At 46.4% G+C, this 23,527-nt stretch overlaps 1 protein-coding gene across 3 annotated transcripts in view; it reads left to right on the top strand.

Annotated features, from left to right (window-relative positions):
- Nucleotides 1-22,183, top strand: part of LOC146185248 (uncharacterized) — a 64,046-nt gene extending 41,863 nt beyond the window's left edge. For 2 of the 3 annotated variants that reach the window (XM_084606210.1, XM_084606209.1), the window contains 3 exons: nt 12,275-12,346; nt 14,236-14,283; nt 20,040-22,183. In XM_084606210.1, coding sequence (XP_084462336.1) covers nt 12,275-12,346; nt 14,236-14,283; nt 20,040-20,581 — 662 coding nt within the window. In that variant the 3' untranslated portion in view covers nt 20,582-22,183. Of the gene's footprint in view, nt 1-2,477; nt 2,574-12,274; nt 12,347-14,235; nt 14,284-20,039 lie in introns of all 3 variants that reach the window. The other variant, XM_084606211.1, reaches the window with a different exon arrangement.
- The last annotated feature ends 1,344 nt before the right edge of the window (nt 22,184-23,527 follow it).

Here is a 23,527-nt window from a genome sequence, read left to right as displayed (position 1 = left end):
ATATTTATGTTTTCAGAAAGTAGCTTACACGGCTGCATCTTTATTGCTGTTGAAATAGACATTGTAGCTTCGCGGGACGCCTTTGAGAATGCTTCAGATTTTCGGAATTTTCAACGCGCTGTGCGCATTAGCAGCAATTACAGCTTGCATTCGAAGCAAAGAAGTGCTGATTTGAAGAATTTGCATAACACCAGTAATGATTATCGAGCTAAGTTTTGTAATCTGACTTCGTACTTCGCACGCGCAAAGTAATGATGGAACGACAGATTTCATATGAATTATTCTTTTGATTTTCCGCGTTTCGACTGCTCTTGCACGTCGCAAAATGCTTCCAGCTCCGCAGTGACGACCGGCAAAACACCGGCTCAGTTTCTCGCACCGTGCACGGAGATATATCCCCCGGTCGGTGCGTCCCGGTACAGCACTTGCAGGCCGCGCGTTTCTCCCCATCTTCTCCGATTCCGCATCACTTTATTCCCCGGCACCGTATGTCCTCTGCTTGTTATGTCGTGGAAATGCTGGCGGAGGCGGAACTCGGATCACGGCTTCCGGCCCTCGAAATCCGAGGAGACCGGAATGGCGCTTCTCTATTGGACGTCGCCATAGCAACCGCGTGGTCGCCTCCTCCGGCCTCTCTTCGAGGGATCCGCTGCGAGCCGCGTTGTAATCCGCACAGCGCCTCGGCTCTCCCCATTCCCCTCCCTCCATTTCCTGCCCCCTTTTCTCCCTTCCACGTCATATTGATTGGGCGATCTGCGTTTGTTCGCCGCTCTTTTAGACATCATCATCATAACCCGAAAACAGAACTTGGTCGTACAGAGGAGGGACACGCGTCCCGCTTGCAACGATCGGGCGTGGGGAGTGAAGGGAGAAGTGAGATGATAGAAAGCAAACCAGCTAGCGCGGTCGCGGGATTTTTTCCCCACGAGGAAAGATCAGCTCACTGCGTCCGCTCTCTGCTCTTTCTCTTTTGTTCCTCCTTCGCATCGCCAAAGACCACCGACTGTCGTCATGAGGGGAAAGGGCCAGTATCGAGAAGAGAGCGAGGGAGAGAAAAGGATCTCGCATGATTCGGGACAGTGCTTTTTCCCCAACTCTCCTTCCTTCGTTGTTCTCTTTCCCTCAATCCCACTGTTCCCGTCCGGGTGACAAAATATTTTCCAACAGATGACAATCGACGACTGCCAGCTGTAAGCGAGGCAGCCGCCGAGAATCGAGTCGGCTTGAGCTATCCGTTTTGTCCTTAGTTTTGTTCGTTCGTTCGAGGCTTCGCTTTCTCCTTCCTTTCGTTTCCGAACAGGCATGGTTGCTTTTACTTTCATCGGCGTTCCCTCCCCTTCGAGCTTTACCACACACCTCCCTCTGTCCTCGTAAGGGCACGCACCCCCACGCACGCCGAGAGCTTCTTTCCTCCGCGCCGGACGGACGACCGGCGGCTGCAGGAGACCGCTGCACCGCCAGGAAGGAAGGTCTTGCGGCGAAGCGCACCCGCCAAGGGTTAACACTCAACGTCCTCCGGCGCTCTCGAAGCCACCGTCGTCGCAGCAGCCGTGATTTCGCTGTGCGCCAGCCGACACCGACCCGCGATGCTCTACGCGGCCGCCGCGCCCGGTAAGGCGCTCTTTCCTGCAGTGCTCCTCTTCTTCCTGGCATGCTGGGCTCTTCGCCGTGTTTCTCTCTGAGCGTTAGGAAACGGCCAGATCGTTTGTATTATCCTGCATCCGGAGCGAGCGATTTGTCTTAGACCAGGTCAGGAGGGAGTGTTGCCGTAGACCCGCGTAGCGGATTGCATGTGACACCTGTTGCTATTGGGAATGCTCAGTTAATTGCTCTGCTGTTTCCCGTTTATCTCGTTTTTCTTCTTTTTTTTTTTCCAAGGGAGGGGGGAAAGTTGAGCTTCCTTGGTGTACCTCAGGCAAAAAAAAAAAAATGATCAGGTTCTATATGCAATATATGTACGGATGAACCGGATTTCACAGCACCATCACTTTGTATCTAGAATTCTCGGTCAATGTGTGCAGCGTATAGACGTCGTCTTCTTTTTATTGTGTAGTGGGTTATGACGGGGTTTAACGAATTTTCGTGAATCTAGGATTGATGACCATTTAGGGGAGGGAAACAGTGCTTGTGCCACACCATGCAAGGGCATTATTTAATTTTCCTCTTATTTATTCGCCCTATTTAAAACGGCTACTATCGCTATTATGGAACTGTTTCTGGGGCCAAACATGCTATGTAGACCAGTTAGAGTTCAGGTACTGTTCACTGAACCAATTCATTATATATATATATATATATATATATATATATATATATATATATATATATATATATATATATATATTTTTACGACGTTAAGCGTGCGCTTAGCTTCGGATGTGGATAGGCGTCGCCGTTCCCTTCGCGTTCAAGTGGAATGCGTTTGGCGTGGGAGAATGACGGCGGCCTTCGGTCCCCGGGTTGTCATGTCTGCTCAGACCAGACGCCGTACTCGGAGGCTCTTCGCAAGTCCGGCTGGTCTGCGGGCTCTCCGGCCAATGGAGGCTACGAACACCAGACCTCGGTCTCCTCCTGTGAGTTGGTTGCACCTCACGCATGCCACACTTGAGCCTGCGCCACGTTTTGTAACCAGTCCTTTGCCGGCGGGGTGTGAGAGTGTACACTGGCTGCAGTTGGTTACATCATGTTTAAAGTGTGCAGAGTTGGTCTCGGGAATAAGGAGCATGGTAGAGATTTGCTCATGAACCAATGGGGAGATCACTTCGTTTTTGATATAGTGTCATAAAATAAATATCCATGGGCGCCAGCAGCGTGACCATAGAGTCAGTGCCGTGCAGAAGCCGTTTCTTTTATGCAAGCAGCTTCTAATACTTCGAGTTGAAATAATGTTTGAGCCTGCAAGCTACCTGCATTTGTTTTTCGTTTCTTGTGGATTTTGATACTTTCTTTCTCAGGTAGTCTGGTCTGAGTAACCAAATTTATTTACTTCGTTTGGAAAATGCGGAATCCATTCCACATCGCATATCGATAAGACGATTTGTTTGGCATCGCAGCCGTTTTTGAGTATAAGGGGAAAGCTCACCGTTCTTGGAAATTTGCAGCCACTGCGACATAGAGTATCTGATGGAAACTTTCAGCAATATTCGAAGGCCGTTTTAAGATTTACATTTCTTCTTCAGGTGGCGCTTTTTCAATGGAGTTGTTCGCTTTCAAGTTTAATTTTTTTTTTTAATTCAGATCTAAAATTTGGGCAACTCTTTTTCAACTTGATAATGAAGGAGTAATCGGGTTATTCGTGGGATTATCCTGAAATTCGGGGTGGTTTTCTCCCGGCTTAAATTTGTAAGTTGTAATAACCTAATCGATTTTTTTTTAATCGGATAGTGGCAATTAGAGATATATGTTTTAGGTTGGTAAACGTGGAAAAATCGGAGTCATCAAGAAAATATTCCAGAATTCCGCATTTATTTGCTAATTAATAAGTACTGGCAGTAATAAGCCTCGGTTAGTATTGGGACATTGAATATATTATTCATACAAGCTGGCCATCGACTGCATGCACAGCATTTCGGTTTCCATACCGGACCTGTCCACTTTTTGTGTGTATCTCAGCTGAGAGAACGTTCTCTCAACATCATGGCTACGATTAGCTGAGCGCAACAATGTCAGATCGGCGGTAGCCTGGGGACGCGCACGTCAGTTGCACCGCACAGTTGTATCGCATGAGCAGTGTGTGACTTCAACATCTGCACTAGGGGGCTTTGCTTACTGCAAGCATACCGGTTAAACTCTCGCGAAGCTAGCCGTCGGTCATGGAAATCAAGGGAGACCGGCAGTCATCAAACTATTGACTCAGCAGCCACTTTTGGAATAGATCCAGTAGGGCTCCCAGAGTATTTTCCCGGGTGCAGGCTTTTCAGAAATCCGGAAAAATAAGGTTTCCATCGAAAACGAACAACCCTATTCATCAAGTGTGGTTGCACATGTGGACTCGTTTTTTCATCATTGACTGTTAAAATTATGAGAACGCATCAGTTTAACATTATCAAATGAAATGCCAGAGTAGGCACATGTTTTCGTGCGATTTGCGCAGCGTTATGATTTGTGCTAAAGCACAAAACCTTACTGGAGGTGCATACGCAAAAAAATCGGTTCCTTTACAAAATGCGAGTCTTCATTTAGCAGTTTTCCCGAAATTCCCATGATATCTTTATTTACCGTCCAAAAATTTGAAAACCGTTATGGTTTCTCGGGACGTTTATCAAATTTCACCGGAAAGAAAACTCATACTTTTGAACGTTAACTGGCATGAAGTCTATAACGCGCAGGTAATTTCAACAAACTTGAACGGCAGTTAAACCGTAAGTATTTCGATACGTATACGTATGGAAATGCGGCGTTTGCAAATCTATTTGTTCCTGATGTTCGTGGACAAACATAACTCCGACTGCTCATTGTCGCAGCTCGGTTTCCGCCAAACAAATGTGACGGAAAATTACCCCTGTGCACATTCCACATTTCGCGGTGCTTTTCACTTGAGGTCCACAATCAGATTGTTCATGAGAGCCCAAAATAATAAGTCGTTAAATGATTTTGTCATGGTATGGAACGCTGCCCATGTTATTCAAGTCATAGTACCCAGAAGGGTACTATACGGGCATAGTGTCGACGGGTAACCGCAGTCATCGTCATCACCATCATCAGCCTGACCATATTTCTCCAATTAACCCGGTATTGTGCTAGCTGCATCCACTTGACCCCTGTGAACTTCTTAACCTCATCCGCCCACCTAACTTTCTGCCGCCCCTGATACACTTTCCTTCCCTTGGAATCAAGTTTCTTACCCTAAGCGACCGTCGGTTATCCTCTCTTCGCACTACAAGTCCTGCCCATGCCCATTTTATGCAGTAACATGAACTATATTCGATGAATGCGCGTGATCTGCGTGCGCTCTTTCATGCATCACTCAGCCTTCTTTATTTGCTTGCTGTAAAATGTCCAGAGCGAGCACTGGTGCAAACGTACGGGCGCCAGCGATAGTTCAATGCTTAGTTCTGCTATTATGTGTATATGGTGTTTATTATTTTAGTGAATGTGTGCCAAGTGTATATTGCGAGCTTTTTGTTTGTTTGTTTTTTAAGCCTGTGCTTAACATAGCACTTGCAATAGCGGACACAAAACTGCCCATATCACCAAGTTCATTAACCGAGTAATTATGCGCTGTTAGTGAGGATACGGGGTGTATATTTAGTGATCGCGAGTGTAGAAGCCGTATAGACTGATCTTCAAGAAGTTCTGTTCTAAGCGAGCACGCTTAATTTTTTTTTTTTTAACTTGGCTAAACGCTGCACGTAAAATAATGCTGAGCCAGAACGATGGTATAATGGCACTGCCCTTCCCTTGTTTAAAAGAGTGAGAGTGCCGTCGCCATGATCAGTCATTTTGGAGTGTTAATGGGGATACGCGTGCACCTGTCAACATAGATGTGGTCCTCGGTACGCGCTGAAACCGTTGCAAGCAAACTGCGCCAATACTCGACGTTGTTCAGCCGTAGAGCTCCAATCATGAATTACATTAATATTGCTCGAAGATTCGACATGAACACGACCCAACAAAATGCCAAGCCCTTTTAGTTGAAGACAACCACGGGAAACGAGTCTGGCGCTGAAATGTAAGGACTAAGTGCATACGACTTATCAAGTTTAGAACCCGTTTTATATGATGATGACTGGCGTTCAGATTCGACGTTTATTTCCAGCAGCTACTTGAGTTCGTGGGGACTTAGTTGAGACATGATGCATCACGCAGCAGAGTATAGGCGACGACAAACAGGAGAGGCACACAATACACACGCACATAAACAAGGACAATGCTGCACTGACAACTGATTAATCCAACAACAACATCCTCTTCCTTCTCCACTTCAAAGCACACACACCACTTCTTTCTCTTCTTTCCTTTTTTTTATAGCTCGAGAGAGAGGGAGAGAGAGAAAACTTTTAATGAGCATATAATCAGTAAAAATTCGCAGGAGCTGGGTGGTCGGTGCCCCTAGTCCAGGGCTCCGCTGGCAGCAGCTGACTTGCGGACTAGCTGGATAATCCAGGCTTGCTGGTCCAGGTTGTCGCAGGTCAGGACCGCCTCCCACTGCTCGTGTGTCGGGAATGGCACTATTAACGTTGGGTCAGGTTTGTCCTGGCATTCCCAAGAGATGTGATAGAGTGTGGGGCTTGCACCGCGCCAAGGGCAGTAACTCGTCTCTCGACTTTCTACTGTAGCTTAGTTGAGAGCACGGCCACATTCAATCCGGAAGCGGTGAAGCAGCATTTCATGAGAAGTGCCGCGACAGCAGGTATTCTGGACACGTAGCTTTAGCTTTTTGTTTTTGGTGACAGAAATGATTCATCATGTTACTGCTTACGTGCCTCTTTGGGTAACGTCAGCTGAAAAACCACCACGGACAGAGGATATGCAGCGAGGAACGCAGCAGTATACTGCTGGTTGCGAAGACCATACTTCAGCTTGACAACCATCTCATAACGTTCAATGGGGCACTCTATGATTTTCTTATTTTTCCAAATACCTCCGAGTTCCTCCCTCAATATATATCTAATATGGCTTATTATGTTTAGCATAATACGACACTTTACGCATATATCTATGATACTTTCATGAGTCGGTCATGATAATGAGCCTAAGAACACCATTTTTAAATTCTCTTTTCTTTCTTTTCTTCTATTTTGTAAGCCTAATTAAGGGGGCATTTAATGTTCTCTGGTTTACAGTGATGTTTTCTGTTGCTTTTGCGCAAGGCGCATAGTTATATCTACTTGCATCTTGCAATTACACATGCTGACGTAAGTCGCAAAAAAGCTAGATGGATCAGCAGTGTGTTCATTGCTAATAAAAGCTAAAGAGAGGCGTACGATTCAGATAATCTGCGTACCTCTATGGAAGTTTATGGCACAAGAATTCGAGGGAACTTCATGAAGCGGACAACCTTCCTAATGCGGTCTTTATGGAATTGAAAACAGGATGGCCCATTCTTTATACGCCGGTTAACGCAAAGCTCGTAGCTTTATGTTCGAAATGACCACGAATTAGACAAATACTCAAAGAAGCCTAACAGAACAAAAATATATGCGCATGTTCCTTTGTCACGCAGGTACCTGCAATGCCTGCAAAAATAGAGTCCGACTTTCACCCCCTGAAATATTCACTTAAAATGCAAGTGTTACTGTCCATACTCTAAATCGTTTCCATAATAATCGAAATATCAGTTGCCTAGTGTGCAGAGGCGTCCCTGTGATAAACAAGAAAGTAGCCGCGACTGCAGGTTCCTTCTGAAAGGGCGAGCGAATAATCAGCTAGTTATTTTACAGACGTTTTAGTGCTAAGTGCAGAGATGATCTTACTTATATTTACGCTTTTAATTTTTGCTTTCTGAAGGCGCATAAAAATGTCATGGCATGAGAATGAAAACTGCTGCTTGTCACGAAATATTGTCATGTTTTTTTTCACATTTATTAAGTGCAACTTAATACGGACGAACCATATAGAGAAACAAATTAATGAATTAGTTTTCTTGGTCACTGAAAATTTTTTATTGGCTTTGCTCTGAACAGGAGCGGCTCCATCAATTTATCAACAACCCCAAGTTTGGGCCGCGTCTGTGCTGCTACCCTTTCCAGATTGACCTGCTTTGACTCAATGACGCGAATTTATTTTTATTTTTTTTCCCCCGCTGAAAATGGCTTTGGAAAGCAGCTTGGTGGGGAGACATATCGCTCGACACGGTGCCAAATCTCGTACGGTGTAGTCGATGGACCATATCGCAAGAGCATGCGTCTCTGGGCATTTTCTGTGTTGCCCTAAAAGACGCGTCCAGAACTGTATAACGTGCGTGAGGTCATTATGACTGCGGTCAGCGCCGCTGCTCAGAGATGCGGACAAGATGTCTGGCACTGGGGAGTGGCGGCGTCAGTCGCAAAACGCGGCGAGACGTGGGAACGCGTTCCACAGACCGCCAGGCTCTTGTCTATATAGTTCTCGTCCGACGGGGGCAAAGTGCGGTGCCGTTTACTCGCGATCATTTCATTTGGTGTCAGCTTAGAAGCGGGCTAGTATAGGTAAGGGGCGCAGCTCAGGTATAATAAATTACCTGCCCCGGCGCGGCAGTAAGTCGCGACGGCGCCCTTCGGCGCCACCTCATCGCCGCCGCGGAGGATAATTCTAGGCCTGCTGCTTACCGGATCGCCGTTGTCCTACCTTCGTATACCAGTCCTCCACTGGCTGCTCTAGCGCAACTGTGTGATGCGCCGCCGTTTTACTCTCCTCTCTGCGTTTTTTTATCCTGTCTTTCTGAGGCGCCATGAGTTCAGCCTGCTGCCGGATCAGGAGAGCACGCATGTTTTACTTGAGATTGGCTTTTCGCTGTTTAGGCAGGGTCTGTACGATGACGCGCTTGATGATACAAGGTAATTGCTGGCGGCTTACGCGATAATGTAGCTGCGGGTACAAGACCACTGTGACTGGATGACTCCAGTTTAAGCCAAGTCTTCTGGCCGTGTGTAGCCTATATTTTGTTTAAAGCCCCACAGCGGCTCAGAGTATGGGGGAGGTGATAGCGGAGGGCTCTGGAGTAATTTCGACCGCTACGGTTGTTTGACGTGCATTGATGTTTCCCTCCATCAGAATTAACATGGTCGCCGCGTCCTGTATCATGCCCACGTGTTTGGACTCAGCATTCGAGCGCCATAATCGGTGAGCCATCGCATAATCGGTGAGCCATCGTGGAGCTGCTCGTTGCCAAGTTGTTTCCCATTGTATTTTAGGAACATATAGCCTAGCTCTAAAGGGCTGTCCACGCGAATGCTATTCGTACTACGTTTTATATGGACATTTACCCACGTCCTACAAGGGGCACAACTGCTGTGCGATTCTGAATATTTCACTTCTTTCCCTCTTTGGTAAGGCGTATGCCAAATTCGATTTGTCACCCGTGGCTGCATTTCGGTGGAGGCAAAGCACTAAAGCCCAGACGATGTACAGTGTTGCTCCACAATAAGAAATTTTAAGTAGCTGAAATTTTTCCGCTCCCCTCTTTTCGCGTCTCTCACGGTCCACGTATAGTAATTTTATCCTGCCAATGTCCAGCGGCATTTGCTTGAAATATAACGGTTTGGTTTTATAATACGAATTTTCACAGCATTCCTTTCACTAAGCGTTTGCTTCCTTGTTTTTGTTTACACACTACTGCTTTCTGTCTCCATTGGTTCGTTTTGTAACTGCAGGAAATAAGCGTACTTCATTCATTTCCTCTTCGGCTAATAAATGCCCGTATATCCTGCTCGTGGGTGTATATAAGAAAATGGATTTAGTGTTCTCTGTGCAACATTCTGGGTTCTTCTCTTCCCGTCGTTACTTCTTTTACTGAGGATCTGCATACTAAGTCAGCTATGTGCAGTTCGTGGTGTGTTTTTCTTGATAAAGAATGCCATGCCTAGTAGGATACAACTCAAGTCTACGGAGCGGTGATCACCTCTCACAATTTCTGCGCGGCAGAATGTAGACCGCCATTACAGCTTATCTTCTTATCTAACTAAAAAGCTATGCATCATACCAGATTACCAGCTCAAAGTTTTCGATGCCTCTGGATTCTCCGTGGGATTCAAATTTCAAAGCTATCTCGTTTGCTGTTGAGCGGCATAATGCACATACCATGTACCACTGTCCATAGTTGGCGACTGCTGTTTTTTTTTTTTTTTAACTTGTATTCTACATGGGCCATTTTTATCCCAACTGTTCATTAAAGGTATACGGGCCATTTTTATCCCAACTGTTCACTAAAGGCTCCCCTGTCAGAGCGATGATGTACTATGTACGCACCAAAATAAAACACGACAGCAGGCTTAGGTAATATGAAGCAACACCAACACCGGTGTTTTACAGCACGAAAGGGCTCACTCGACCACAAGAGATACTCGTGTTTCTCAACAAAGTAATAACAAACACAGCCTACACACTACACATACTTGACAAGTGGTTTCTCGGCAGACACGCCGAGACTCAACTCAACACTCAAACACAACATATGCACCCACTGTGAGGAGCAGTGTACAGAAGACCTAAAAAATGATATATGGCAATGCGCGTCGTTTCCTCGAGGAAGAAACAAAATTACGCATATTCCACATGATGACATGCCCACCCTAGCAGATCAGATTCTATCGAGCACCGCAATACAACATTCCATTACCACCTTTGGCAGTGAGAGGGGCTTGCTGCGAGTAGTGTGAGAGGGGTCGACTTACAGGGCGAAGATCGGCAGCATGGCAAGCAACAAGCAACAGCTTGAAGGATCGTGAGGACGAAGCTACACTCCCATCCCTTCTAACTCCCTAATTACCCAAACAGCGGCACAGAGCCGTCCCCATCCTTCAAATATAGGCTTCATTCATTCATTCATTCATTCATTCATTCATTCATTCATTCATTCATTCATTCATTCATTCATTCATTCATTCATTCATTCATTCATTCATCCCAACTGTCCGTGTACATTTTAGCTCTTAGCTTGCCTATTCAGTCATTCAGTTTAAATGATTGCACAAAATGTCTCACTGTGAGCAATCCTGGCTGCTTCTGAACAGGTACCGCATTTAGTGTGGAGCAGAAAGGCCTTGCTTCAGTTTGTGGACCATTCTCGAAACCACTTCGCATGAAACGTTGCACAAAGTAGCTCAGCACAGGACGTTCGCCTTAAGCATGGTTCGCAAGTTGGCTTTCCCGTCTTGCATTGATTCTGTTCAGAAGCGGTGGCGTTCTCCCGATTTCGCGCCGTCGACACTTCACTTGTAGGTGCAAGCGACACATTTTTGCGAAACGATGACGTCCGTTCATCTGATTTTTGTTCAGGCAGCCCGAACTATAAACAGGTGTCTGACTGTAATTTTCTTTTCCGCCGTTCCCGGATCGCTGTGAAGGTGTCAGTTACATTCTGAACTATTACGTGCCACCAACCCACATGTGGACAGTTCTCTGCAGGACAGTCCGGGGTCGACGTAGGCACTGCACTGTGTTGTTATTGTTCAAAGCGCATGCGCGCGAATAAGTAAGTTTTTTTTTTTCGGTTTACTGGAAGTTAGCTTGGAGAGCATTGTAAATTATCAATGCTTGTTTGCAACAAAATTACGCACCAAACACATATTATAGGTTCTTATTCTTCTTTCTACTAACTAAATGTATTTATTATTTCTCTAATATTTTTACGATCCTGTCAATGCTCGGCAAATATATTTTTTTTCCTTCGTAAGAAGTTTACATTATGGTTTGATCATAATGTCGAATTTCATCGTCTTCACTATGATGTGGCACAACAAACCAAAATTTTCAAATCGGTGGTTGAAAACAATTTTTAGGCCGGTCAAACTGCAGTGCTTGTTTTCCTGCGGTAAGCAGAGTAATTTTACATAAAAACTAAACAAAAACGCACGCAGCAATAACTTAACATTACAATATTTTTTTTTTTTATGTAAACGGTTCGTATTGCTGTTAATAAGACTCTGCGTTGCACATTTATGCGTTCTGTGTCGTTTTAATAAGGGCTCTGTTCCGCTCTTCTTTAGTGATGGCCATTCACAGGTCGTAAACAGACGTTTGGTTTGGTTTGTGGGGTTTGACGTCCCAAAGCGACTCAGGCTATGAGAGACGCCGTAGTGGAGGACTCCGAAAATTTCGACCACCTGGGGTTCTTTAACGAGCACTGACATCGCATAGCACACGGAGGCCACTCCGTTTCGCCTCCATCGAAACGCAGCCGCTGGGGCCGGAATTCGATCCTGCTTCCTTATCGAGCGCCGTTTCAATATGGATAACTGTTTGGAATGCACCTCTGTCGCTGACGTTTTCCATCGAAAGGATGTCATTTTTTACATTTTACTCTACTAACGGTACCAAGCTGCGTGATTAATGCACTGCAGAGTAGCGAGCTTTAGAAAGTGATGCGTATAATTTTAATAAATTTGCTCGCCTACGCGGCCGCGCTATTGACTGCGTGCTGTATAGGGTCGTCGTCCTTCGTAAGTTCCGCTGCCTGCCCCAGCAGGCGGCGACCATTTCTTAATCGCCCACACGCGTGCGGTGTCGGCTGGGCAATCGAAAACCGCGAGAGAATCCCTTGAAGCGCGCTTATGGCTTCCCGTCTGTACGATGGGTTTTCGCTTTTCTCATGCCCTTCTTTCTTCTCTCTCATTCCATTTCTGACACTTACCAGGTTTCAGCGCCCAGTCGCTCACGGCATCGAGCAAAGCCGATGCCCAGTCCCCGCAGAGGTCCTCGACACCTGGTAAGCTGCGCTGCTCATTTTTATTATGTAGTACTTCGATACGTGTGTTAACGTTTAAATTGTGTTGTCGCTCACCCAAGTGCCTGCAGCAACGGATTGTTTATCGGTTTCCATAGCCAGCAGAGGCGCAATTTTCTTTTCTAGACGTTGTTGAAATCTTGGAAAAAACGTTGAAGCCTCGACCCGGCTCCTCATTACTGCGCAATTTGTAAGCAATGGACATTGTAATTCCATTTGTGGGACATTGTACATCATCTCTAATGATTTTATAGCTTACAGGTATACGGTAAATTGGCAAATTTTGATCCCCCCCCCCCCCCCCATTCCATGACCTCAGAATATTTCTTTTGCATTATTTATCCATTCCGCCTCTCTCTTCCCGTCTTTTCCTCCTCAGCCCCTTCCATGCGCAGAGTAGCAAGTCCGCGGAATTGAAATGCTGGATAAATTACCTACCTGTATTTCATTAAAATGCTTATAATTCTCTTTTTCTTTTTTATATGCCTGGCTTGGGTGATATATAGTGCTTAGTATGAACCAGTCTTTTCGTTTCTAAACAGGAGGAAAGCATGATATTGGCAACACCAGATTTTTATACTAGTTTTTGTTCAATATACTTGGACCATACAATTCGCCTGTTTAGATATTGAACAGGTTTTATATGGCCAACAAGAAAAAAAAACGCTTACAGGGCAAAAATCAAGGCAGTTGTTACCAACAAGCTGCGTTCACGTGATTACGGCCTGCTCTAACACTGCACGACACTCGTCGAAAAACCACCCCTCCCTTATTGAGCTGGACAATCTTCCTAGTTTTTCGTGAGAATAATTTCGTGAAACCAGGGCTTAAATGTGGGGATATTGTTGCACCGCTTGGTGTCCATATTTGTTTAAAAGCAAAACCCCATTCGCAGGAGCTTTCCTGACGCCATTTACTGAAAGTATAGAAGCGCTCCTTCGAGTCGCGGAAGTCGACTCCACCGTACAAGAAACGTCCTTTCTACGCACGCGACGAAAAAAAAAAAATTCTTTTGAGGCAAAGCGCTCGCTTAGTGTTATCAGAATAATTATTATTATCTCGGGCCTATAACATCTGAGGAGAAAATCACCCTGATCATATAAGGATTCAGCGCTATGTCCTACATATCCTTCTCGCGCCGTTCATCGTGCAGTACTGGTCTGAGTAACTGAGTTAGCTAATGCAGGCATAAGGCTTGTTCGTGCTTTCTAGACGACGGTGTCTGTGACATAACGCTAATACACGCATCAGGTTGTGTGCAATTGTTTCTGTTTAGGCTTCTATCACTTTAAATTTGTTTCGTGTTGCTATGAGGAAATATGCCGTATAAGGCAACCCAAACGACTATGTGTGATTTGAAGCCTTATATATGGCTCCATAACAGCAAGGATGCAAAATATATGTAATTTGGAGCCTGAAATGGAAATCTTCACGTACGCTAACTCAGTTTGAACAGTAATAGTATACTATTACTTGCCGGAAAATTATATTTAATATGACGGTTACCGCGCTTGCGGAGCGAGGGCGATACGAGCGCAGGGGATTTTGTCATGGCAGAGGGCACAGACTAGAGAAAAACTTAACGACAGGTTGTCAGACGCTTAGAAATGCCTCCTGAGCGCTCCGCGTATCATAGATACAAAGTCCGGTGCGTCCGTCTCCACAGCTCTAATTCTGGCGGTGTTTGGATGCAGCATGGCTTAAAACCCCTTAAAAATTTGGAAGCAGCAACAATCTGAGTTTGAATATCGCAGGGACATAATGATCGATTTTCTTAGTGCAACCAGTTGTAAACGAAATTAAACTCAGCTCATTTATGTCTGGTCGTACAATATTGACGTCGTCATTTGTTTGTGTTCTTTTCATTTCAGACTCGTTTCAAATGTTCCGGGCAGCTAGCGCACGGTTTTCCTCACAAGGTACGTCAAAGAAACGCATTTTAATTGGAAGCAAGCATGCGTTCCCCTGCACACATACTGTGGTATTCGGCGCTTAGAACATTGCTGTCCCCTACATCTGACAGTACATTGCGGGTGCACCCACCCTTCTGTGCAAATGCACTAGTATAAGCGTGTATTCGTTATACGCCATAAATACCATGTCAAATCCATGCCAGCACCTGTTCCATCTCTTATGGTCGATCGTGAGACGTGAATGAGTTGGCCTAGTGTCACCATGGATGTCATTCGGGAGCTTCTATAGCTTGATGTTCGACCTACGACTGTTTTTCACCAAAACCGGGTCCTCATGAGCATTATGCCTTTGTATTTTTCTACTATCCTGCTTATCCCGGAAGAAAAACTCGTTTAGAGAAAATATAATGCTCTGGTGTCTGTAACCAGATATTTGTCTTGACAAGTCCGCACCTCACTTTTAATTAAACAATGAATTTATGTGCATGCAGCATAAAAGAGTGGCTTTTAATGAGCACTGTGATTAAGCAGCTCTCAGGCGTTTTTAAGTGATAGCGTTAAAGGCCCCGTTCTGGAGAAAGTACGGCGTTGTCGGTGTTGTTGGTTGGAAAGTTTGTGGGGAAATTCAACGTCCTAAAGCGACTCAGGCTATGATCGATAGACGTCGTAGTGGAGGGCTCTGGAAATTTCGACCACCCGTGGTTCTTTAACGTGCATTGATATCGCACAGCACACGGCCGGGCTCCTTGCTCTGCGCCTACATCGAAAAGTGGCAGCCGCTTTAATTGTCGGTTTGTGAGCGAAAAAAAAAAAAAATCACCTCTGACAGGTGGTGGTTGGTAGGGGGCACGGCCGGACATTGATTGGTTGGCGGAGTGCGTGACGTCACAAGACCACGTGACTTGGCAGGAGCTGCTAACTCCAGCTTCTCCATTGAGATGGGAGGCGGAAACCGAAAGCACCATGATTATTTGGCGATGAGTAAGAAACGTTACTCCTGTAGGCCACACTTCCAGACGGCTGGTCTTTCACATCATTGGGTATTGCTGACGAGTGTATGCTAAGGAATATGTGCTATATATGAAAGACGCACAAATGAAAGGATTAGTGCTGAAGCGAGTAGCAATCTGTACCCTGTATCGCTCCTATCTTGGTCCTGACCGGACTGATAGTATCTCTAATAAATAAATAAATAAATAAATAAATAAATAAATAAATAAATAAATAAATAAATAAATAAATAAATAAGAGCCGCAAGGGCCACATACAGGAGCCGTTAACAATGTAAGGTCATACCTTCAAAGGCGGCGCTTAAATATCCCCCAATTTTTTTCTAGTGCATTTTCAACTCCATCGAAATCCATCCGCATGTTGAAATCGCATGTTCTTCGATATATGATTCGTCAAAGGGTGCACTTCGGAACAAAATGCACACTTCCGAAAGTGTTTTTGAGCACCGGCCATATGTTTTCCAGACCGGGACCTAAAAGTTCACCGATGCTACAGATTGTCGTCTCTCTTAACGGACGCTCTTGACAGCAGAAAAACAAAATGAACGCAGCTCGGCCTTCAACCCACTCGTTGCCCTCTGCTCCGCGATCTCAGTCGCGTCGGCAGATTGGGTCGTCAGGACATCTGCCATGCGTGACGGCCCATGCACCGGTCTCCGAGAACCGCCGTCCCTCGGCGCTGCCGTACAGAACGGCCTGTCGTCGGTTCGGCCTTCGCTTTACATCCTGAGCTAACCCTGCGACAGGCACTGGGAATCGGAAGCGTTTATGCCTGGAGTAACACGCTCGAACATACCGCCGTTCCCGGAAATATGTACAAGATTTCCGCTCACTCCCACAGCGGAGGAAGTCACGTCGTAGCACCCATGCCTTCCCTTTCCGCTCCGCAGCCTCTGTCGTAGTCCTGCATTATCGCAACGCCCGCGACGCGAAGTACGCTGACGACGAAGCCGATCAAAGTCCTTCCGCGGCCCGGAAGTGAACGTCGTGTCCCTCTTCCACTCGAAGCGAAGCCGGCCAGCCGGCTGTCTGTTTAAAAGGCCCTCGAGAAAGTGTTTTAAGCTCACCCCGCCATAACGCCCTTCTATCGCCCTCCAGCCCTTCTCCTTTACATCCAGAACAGCCGTCCTTCTCACCGGAGAGCTCACACGCATGCACGCAAACCGGGAGCCACTCACTCGCTCAGTGACCGCGTCAGCGCTTGCGCTTCGCCCAGCCATATTTACATATCATCGTGGTCCCATTAAGAGCTTCTTGCCCCTCCCCCCCCTTCCTGCTCTATGGCCACGTGTGCCGTCCACCCCCCCCCCCCTCCCCCCCACACACACACACTCTTTCCACCTATATCTAGTTATACACGGCTGCATATCACTGGCTGCCTTTTCCCCAGCCGCCTTTTTATTCCCTTTCATCGCCTTCCCCGACCCCGCTCCCGTTCTGTTTGCGGAGGGCTCTCGTAACGTCAACCTGGCATTGCTTGCTTTATGAGCGCCAGCGTGTGGTGGCCCCCAGCCGCGGTGGAGCGCAGTGAAGCCGGTTGATTTCGCGTCGCTCAATCTGGAGCGTTAGTCACGGCTTTGTTGCCGCTCGAGGGGCCGTGAAGCCAAGGGCGCGCACTCCAGCAGCCGCTTGCGCCGGCCTCCCGCCCATGCACGCCTAGTTGCTCTCGACAGAGGTTCACTTTCAGCACTTCACTAGGAATCTGCCGCGACCTGTTGTACTGCATCCAAGCCAAATGTTGCATACAGGGTTACGGAAATATTTCCTGCCGTTTGTCTCTATACCTCGCCCACTGTACGTCAGCCGAGGTGTAAAATTACAGTTCTAACCAGGAATGTTTCTTTTGACGACAGTTAATGTTTACCCTTTCCACCCTGACTTCTCTTTTTTTTTTTTCCTTGAAGGGGGAGGGGGGCGTTATCTGTCCGCAAATTAACACGTGATTTCCACCAATGATTTACTACTAAAAGCAGCGCAAGATATCTGCAAAGCGCAGAGCTGTTTTTCTGAAGGCTTATATGGCTGTGAAAACAAACGTGGTAGTTTCGTTACGGCAAAACAGTTGTTAATTCTATTTTTACCCACGAAAAAACATAACAGTCCTCTATACAGTAGAATGAACCCTCCCCCCCCCCCCCCCCCTCCGCTCCACTTTCCCCCCCTCAGGCAACTGCTGCTTTTTCTTTCTACAGGGTGTCGCTACGTATTACAAACTCATGCTGTTTCCCCAGGCTTTCAAACATCATTTCGGTTTTCTTCTCGTTAATTTTTAATCCTGCCCCTGCAATTATTTGTCTTGTGGTGATTAGCATTAATTTGCTCTCATTAATTCCTTATGTAGCTAAGAAGCGCAGTGTTCTAGCCACTCTTATTGTTTCCAGCCTAACGCTCTGAATACCCCAAAATGAAACCGCGTTTAACCCATCCCGCTCTCTTTAGAGCCGCTCGTGTACGTCAGTGGCCTGCACGTAGAACGCGATCAGCGCTACAGCTATCGCATGCTTCCTTCTTGACGCTACCCACGATAAAACGAAAAGCCCTCCATTCCCCCAAAGTTTGGCTGTGAGGAGCCATGCAGCGCAGCTCATGATTCGTGGCCTTGGTGTCGCCTGTCCTCCTCTAGCCTCCCTCGCTTCCATCCATTTCCTGCTCTACTTTCGGACCGCACCGCAGGGGGGATATGGCGAGTTGGCGGGTGTTTGTAGGTGCGTGTGTGCATTAGCTGGGGCTCCGGTTGCCGGCAGCACGTGCGTTGACACGGTGCTTATCGCGATTAGAACGTCACTCCTCGTCGTTCTCCCCGACGAAGCCCCGCAGTCGCCGCGGCTATTGAAAGCCCCTCTGCTCTGGCCGCCCGCCCCGCTTGCCATATGTAAGCAGGTGTGGCCAGATATGGGCTTTATGCTCACATGGGGACACGCTTCGTTAGTGTCCGCCGAAGCCCGCGTGCGCTGGGCTGTGAAAGCGGTCTGTCGAGGCCGCAGCCGTATCATACGCGGTTGCCTACGGAATAATACGGCTGCGGCGGACGGCGTCTTCTCACGGTACTTGTGAGCTCGTTAGCCTGGCTGTTAATCTTCACGAGGACGGTTCAGAAAGCTGGGGGACATCCACCGCAGTTTTGCTGGGCCGCTGTAGTATCTAACTAAAAGAGATTCGATTAAAGCGTTTGGATAAATCTCCACCGTCTTCGCGGGCAAAGACTTTGTCCGATAGAGGGCAGAAATTTACAGAACCGAGAAATCTCTGGGAGAGCTATATTTACACGAGGCGTATTGATTATCAGGTGTTTGGTTACAGCAAGCTAAATATGAAAGCGATAAGTATGCAGGAAACTCCTTTCGGGGAAAACAGTACGGCTGTCGAATGTCGCAGTGAATAATCGAGCGTTCTCTGCCCCTCCACATTGGGCAGTGATGCTGGCGCCTTCGAGAATATGCCAGCTGTTGAAATAGGATTAGACAGAGCTAGCAGCGAATACTCTTTTCGCTCAGAGAGAGTGGCGAAACTGCGGCATCTCCCTCACTTATTGGCGCCGAAGGAGGGAAAAATGTTTTACTGTTTTTTCCCTCTCCTAATCATATTCGAAACTGAACCAGAAATATTTACGCACTTCATTCGCTAAACAAAGGCAAGGGATCAGGGACCACCGGCGTTCAGCTTTCTGGCCTGAGTAATGTAGGTGTAGCTCTCAGGTATCAGTGAACTGAAAAATCCAGGAATTACACTTGAGAAAGAACTCGATCGGATACATACTTATTAGTTTTGATTAAACCTTTCTTTCGCTCTTCTTCTAACAGCCCGCAGTAATAGTGCTTATGTGAAACTGACTAGAGCTCAAGTATGCTACATCAGTAACATATTATTCTCTTGTGATGACACTACACGGCTATTTATTTTTTGCGTTTGCTTTTTTCCTTTAAAGAAAACGCAGAGCTAAAGCGAGCGCATGTGGCATCACCGGCATGCGCTTTTTACATGTGGACGAAGGCGCATATGTAACACATTACATCAGACGAGGAAAGGTTTATGGTTGTCACCTATTCATCAAGCGTTTTCATGAGCTCCCGTGCCGTACAAACTGCGCTCGTAGCTAGATCGTAGCACAAAATGAGGCATGTGGATCTCATCTGGAAGAAACGAGTATCAGTAGGCGGCTGCATGTCTCTGCGCGGACAGCCACAACATGCAACAGCGACACAGCGCCGAGCCATTCACGTACAACTTCCATTAGAATATGGCATTCATAACTTTATAGCCAGCAGTCAAAAGAAAGCGAACAAGGGTTGAGGGGCTGTTCATTTCCGCTAGGCATGTTTTGAGAAGACTTTTTTTAGCCTAAGCCAAAAGAAAGCGAACAAGGGTTGAAGGGGAGCTTCTGTCTATAACTTTTCGACAAGTGTACTCGCCTTCGTAAACTTATCGAAACTTTGACCGTCCAACTGAGGCGCCCATTCAGTCCTTGTTCGGTTTCTTTTGGCTTTTGTGTACCCGTCTCCTACGCCTCGTTCTACCCTGGTTCGTCACAGGTGGCAGTCGTTCCCGCCACGACGGGATTTTTGAGCAACCATTTCCCTGCTGTTAATTACCCTGTATACGTCACTGTCACATTATTAGAAACTACTGCCTGAAAGGTTATTCTGTTGTGTATCCCACGTGGTCCACAGCTCGACTTCCTTTCTCTCTGCCTTTAAGTGTAGTTCCGATTGTTTCTTCTGGTTTAATCCTCCTATGTACCTTCCGACCGTGCAGGCAGCGGCCAGATCCAGCTGTGGCAGTTCCTGCTCGAGCTCCTGTCGGACAGCAGCAATGCCAACTGCATCACCTGGGAGGGCCAGAACGGCGAATTCAAGCTCATCGACCCGGACGAAGTGGCTCGGCGCTGGGGCGAGCGTAAGAGTAAGCCCAACATGAACTATGACAAGCTGAGCCGCGCACTGCGCTACTACTACGACAAGAACATCATGACAAAGGTGCACGGCAAGCGGTACGCCTACAAGTTCGACTTCCACGGCCTGACGCAGGCGCAACAGGCGCCCACCGCCGAGTCCTCGGCCGCCTATCGGCTGCAGACAGAGCTGTTCCTGCCTCACTACAGGAGTAACTACATCGGAGCCCATCAGCCATCACCAGTGGGGCTACCACCCTCGGCGGCCGCCGCGGCCGCTGCCGTACGCAGCCAGTATTGGACACCCAGCGCCACGGGGGCCTGCAACCTGTACCCGAACCTGTCTGGACATTCGCTGACTCACGCTGGGCACAGAGCCAATGGTCTGAGCCCGTACTACGCATGACGCTGGTACGGGGACTGTGGCAGTGGTGACGCTTTTGCATCGCACGACCGCTAAGAATGAAGACGACGAGTCAAGACGGTGGTTCCGTGTCCTAAAAGTGCCGATCTATCGAGAAAATGAACTCTGGCACGGGTCACATTTTGGACGCTGCAAAATCTGCGCGAAACTGGACACAATTTAAGACTTCTCTTCTTATTCTGTTCGCGGTGACAGTGTGAGCTTTTGTGGGGGCGCTTCGTTTCAGATCACATCTATGATAGTAGCACATATGGAACTCGCTGAACATTTGTGAACGGACTGTGTGCGTTTATCTTCGGGCATTGCGTTAAGCGAGCGCTGTGTCCTACCTGGTTTGGCATTTCTGGCAGGTATAGTCAGTCTATGGGCTGACGTTGAAGTCGTTTGGAACTGATGCGCACATTGGAAGTACAAGTACCCTGGGCCAGCGAAAGAACTACGGGCACGTGCACTCACTTTCGAGAGACATTGGTAAAAGCTGTGTTTTGCATTCTTACGAATAACATCAACATGGGTGAGAAAATGGGTGAAAAGTCATATAAAGTGTGTTTAGTGCTCCCGGTGCAGTGTTCGAGATTTTTTTTTTTTTTTTAATAGATCAGCAGAGTTAATAGCCATCCTTGAAGCGATTTTATCCCATGGTCAGAAATGGCTTAGCCATATTGCCTTGAGCTTCCATGAGCATTTAGGCCTGTGAGGGTCTGGACTCTGAACGGCGTAGTCTGAATGTGAATGTTAGGACAGGACAGAAAAACAAAATGTAGCAGTGTTGCCATTACTCCGAGGCCCCATTAAGCTTTCTGGTTCATCGATTAGTTTTTACTTTCAAGGAAGTATTTACATTAAATGTGTTGCTGTATGAAGTATCACTAAGTATCACACTTGTTATTTTGTTCCATTTCATGTTGCATGGTTGCCCCTTGGCGTCAGAGGCATTTGACGTAAGTTTTAATACTCACCATAGTACAAGGCAAGGAGAAACACATGTTTTGTTTTTAATAGGTCAGCGTGCGATTGCTAATTTGCTGACTGTTTATATAATGTGAAAGTATTTAAGTGCTAGATGAATGTTTTGTGAATGCACATTTTTTGTGGTTGGTGTCTTTGCAGAACAAAACTCGTTCTTGCATTTACTTGTTCTTTTTCTCCCTCTCTCTTCATAATGTGGTTGCATTTTCAAAGCCTCGTTTGAGGTTTCTTTTTCTCAAGTCTTAGGAAATGGCGTAAGCATGCTTCAACATTTCGGAGCTTCTTTGCTAAAACAACTTTTTGCCTGTAAGCTGGGCTTTTCACATTTGGCGTTCGCCTTCTGTGCATGATTTTGTATCTATTCATTTTTACAAATTCTTATGATGTCCACGGTGTTCTATGTCGACATATTGCCAGTACACGAACAAATGATCATTTTTTTGCATACCGGTGCAAGCTCGTTTCGCGCTAAGATTTTTCCTTGTTACTTTCCTTTACAACATCACTGTAATTACTTGCCTTTGTTCAAACACCTCCCGAAGGCACAGTGTTACACTACACAGAATAAAACATTTTGTTTTTGGCTGGTCCCAAAATTAAAGGTACCAAGTTGGTTTTCTCGCCTTGTTGGTTTTTAACGAAGCCCCCGCATTGTCGTGCTTTACGACCTAAACATATCGCTACAATTACTTGACTACGTATATTATTGAAATGCAAAGTATGTCTTTTTGTGCAAACGGCCGTGATGGTACAAGTTCGGCGGGATGCCCAAGTGTGTTTCATACGCAAAACTAATTCGTGTGTAAAAAAAAAAAAAAAAAAAAGAAAGAAAAAAAGAAGAAGAAGAAGAAGAAGAAGAAGCTTCACGGAAGCCAGACTTGACAGGGATTGCTATTTATTCCTAGACCTACCGAGCGTAATATCCTTTTAATTACTGTCCAATGAGTATTCAAGTTCAATCGGCAATTTTTCGTGCCTCTTGTGGTTGCGTTTACTGATATTTTATTTCTCATCTTAGTACCAAGTGCAACTATCTTTAAATTGCGTGCACTAAAAGGAACAAGTTAACTCTGTCACAAAGACGCATGTTCTCAAACATTCAATAAACTTGAGTGGAGTAAAAAGAGAGTATACAGTCATCTATCTCACTCCGTTTATAGCAGGGTAAGCTGCCCAAACCCCGTGGTAGATTTCAGTCAGTAAATGTACGGAATATTTACTATTGGCAACGAAGTCATATTGCCTTTTCAAAGCATGGTAAGTGGATGCAGTTAGTAAGGGAATAAAATATGTAGACATGGCATAGAGACAGACACGTTCTAGCGCATATGAACGAGGACGAGAGAGATGTAGACAACACGAGCGCTAACTTTCAACTGATGATTTATTGACACCATTGCACAATAAATACAACCTGCATCATGACGTCACCCGACATAAACGCCGACATCACGTGGCCCCGGACAAAAAATTTAACTCTTTGGCTGTCAAAGAAACAGATGGTGTGCTGACACAGGATGCACCCGCTTTTATAATCAGATCGGCCTCGATTACTTCCCTAACATCTTTACACACATGTTTGGCTACTATCTTGCACGCGTTAAAAAAATGGTTTGCACGCTTTTTTATTCTTTTCAGTACAATCGTGACAATGCACAGATAGATTACCATCCCTGTAGTTGCCCACGTTCCTCCTGTGCTCCAATAATCTCTCATTGACACACCGGCCAGTTTTGGCCGATGTACCTCGAGCCACATGACAGGGGAATCTCATACACCACCCCGGACGAACAAGCTACAAAGGGTTCTCGATGCCTAATTGTGCACTGCTGTTTTGGCCTTGAAAAAGGGTTGGTCATTTTTACAAGTCTTCCTAGCTTCTCGGGAGCCGATAGCACCACTCTGACGTTGCTGCGTTTCGCTATCTTTTTTAGGCGATGCGAGGTGTTGTGCAAATAG

Source organism: Amblyomma maculatum, chromosome 6 (genome assembly GCF_055883805.1).
Source record: "Amblyomma maculatum isolate TAMU_Amacu chromosome 6, ASM5588380v1, whole genome shotgun sequence".
Taxonomy (NCBI): Eukaryota; Metazoa; Arthropoda; class Arachnida; order Ixodida; family Ixodidae; genus Amblyomma; species Amblyomma maculatum.
The sequence above is the reverse complement of the archived record's forward strand: the minus strand, read 5'-3'. Positions and strand labels throughout refer to the sequence as shown.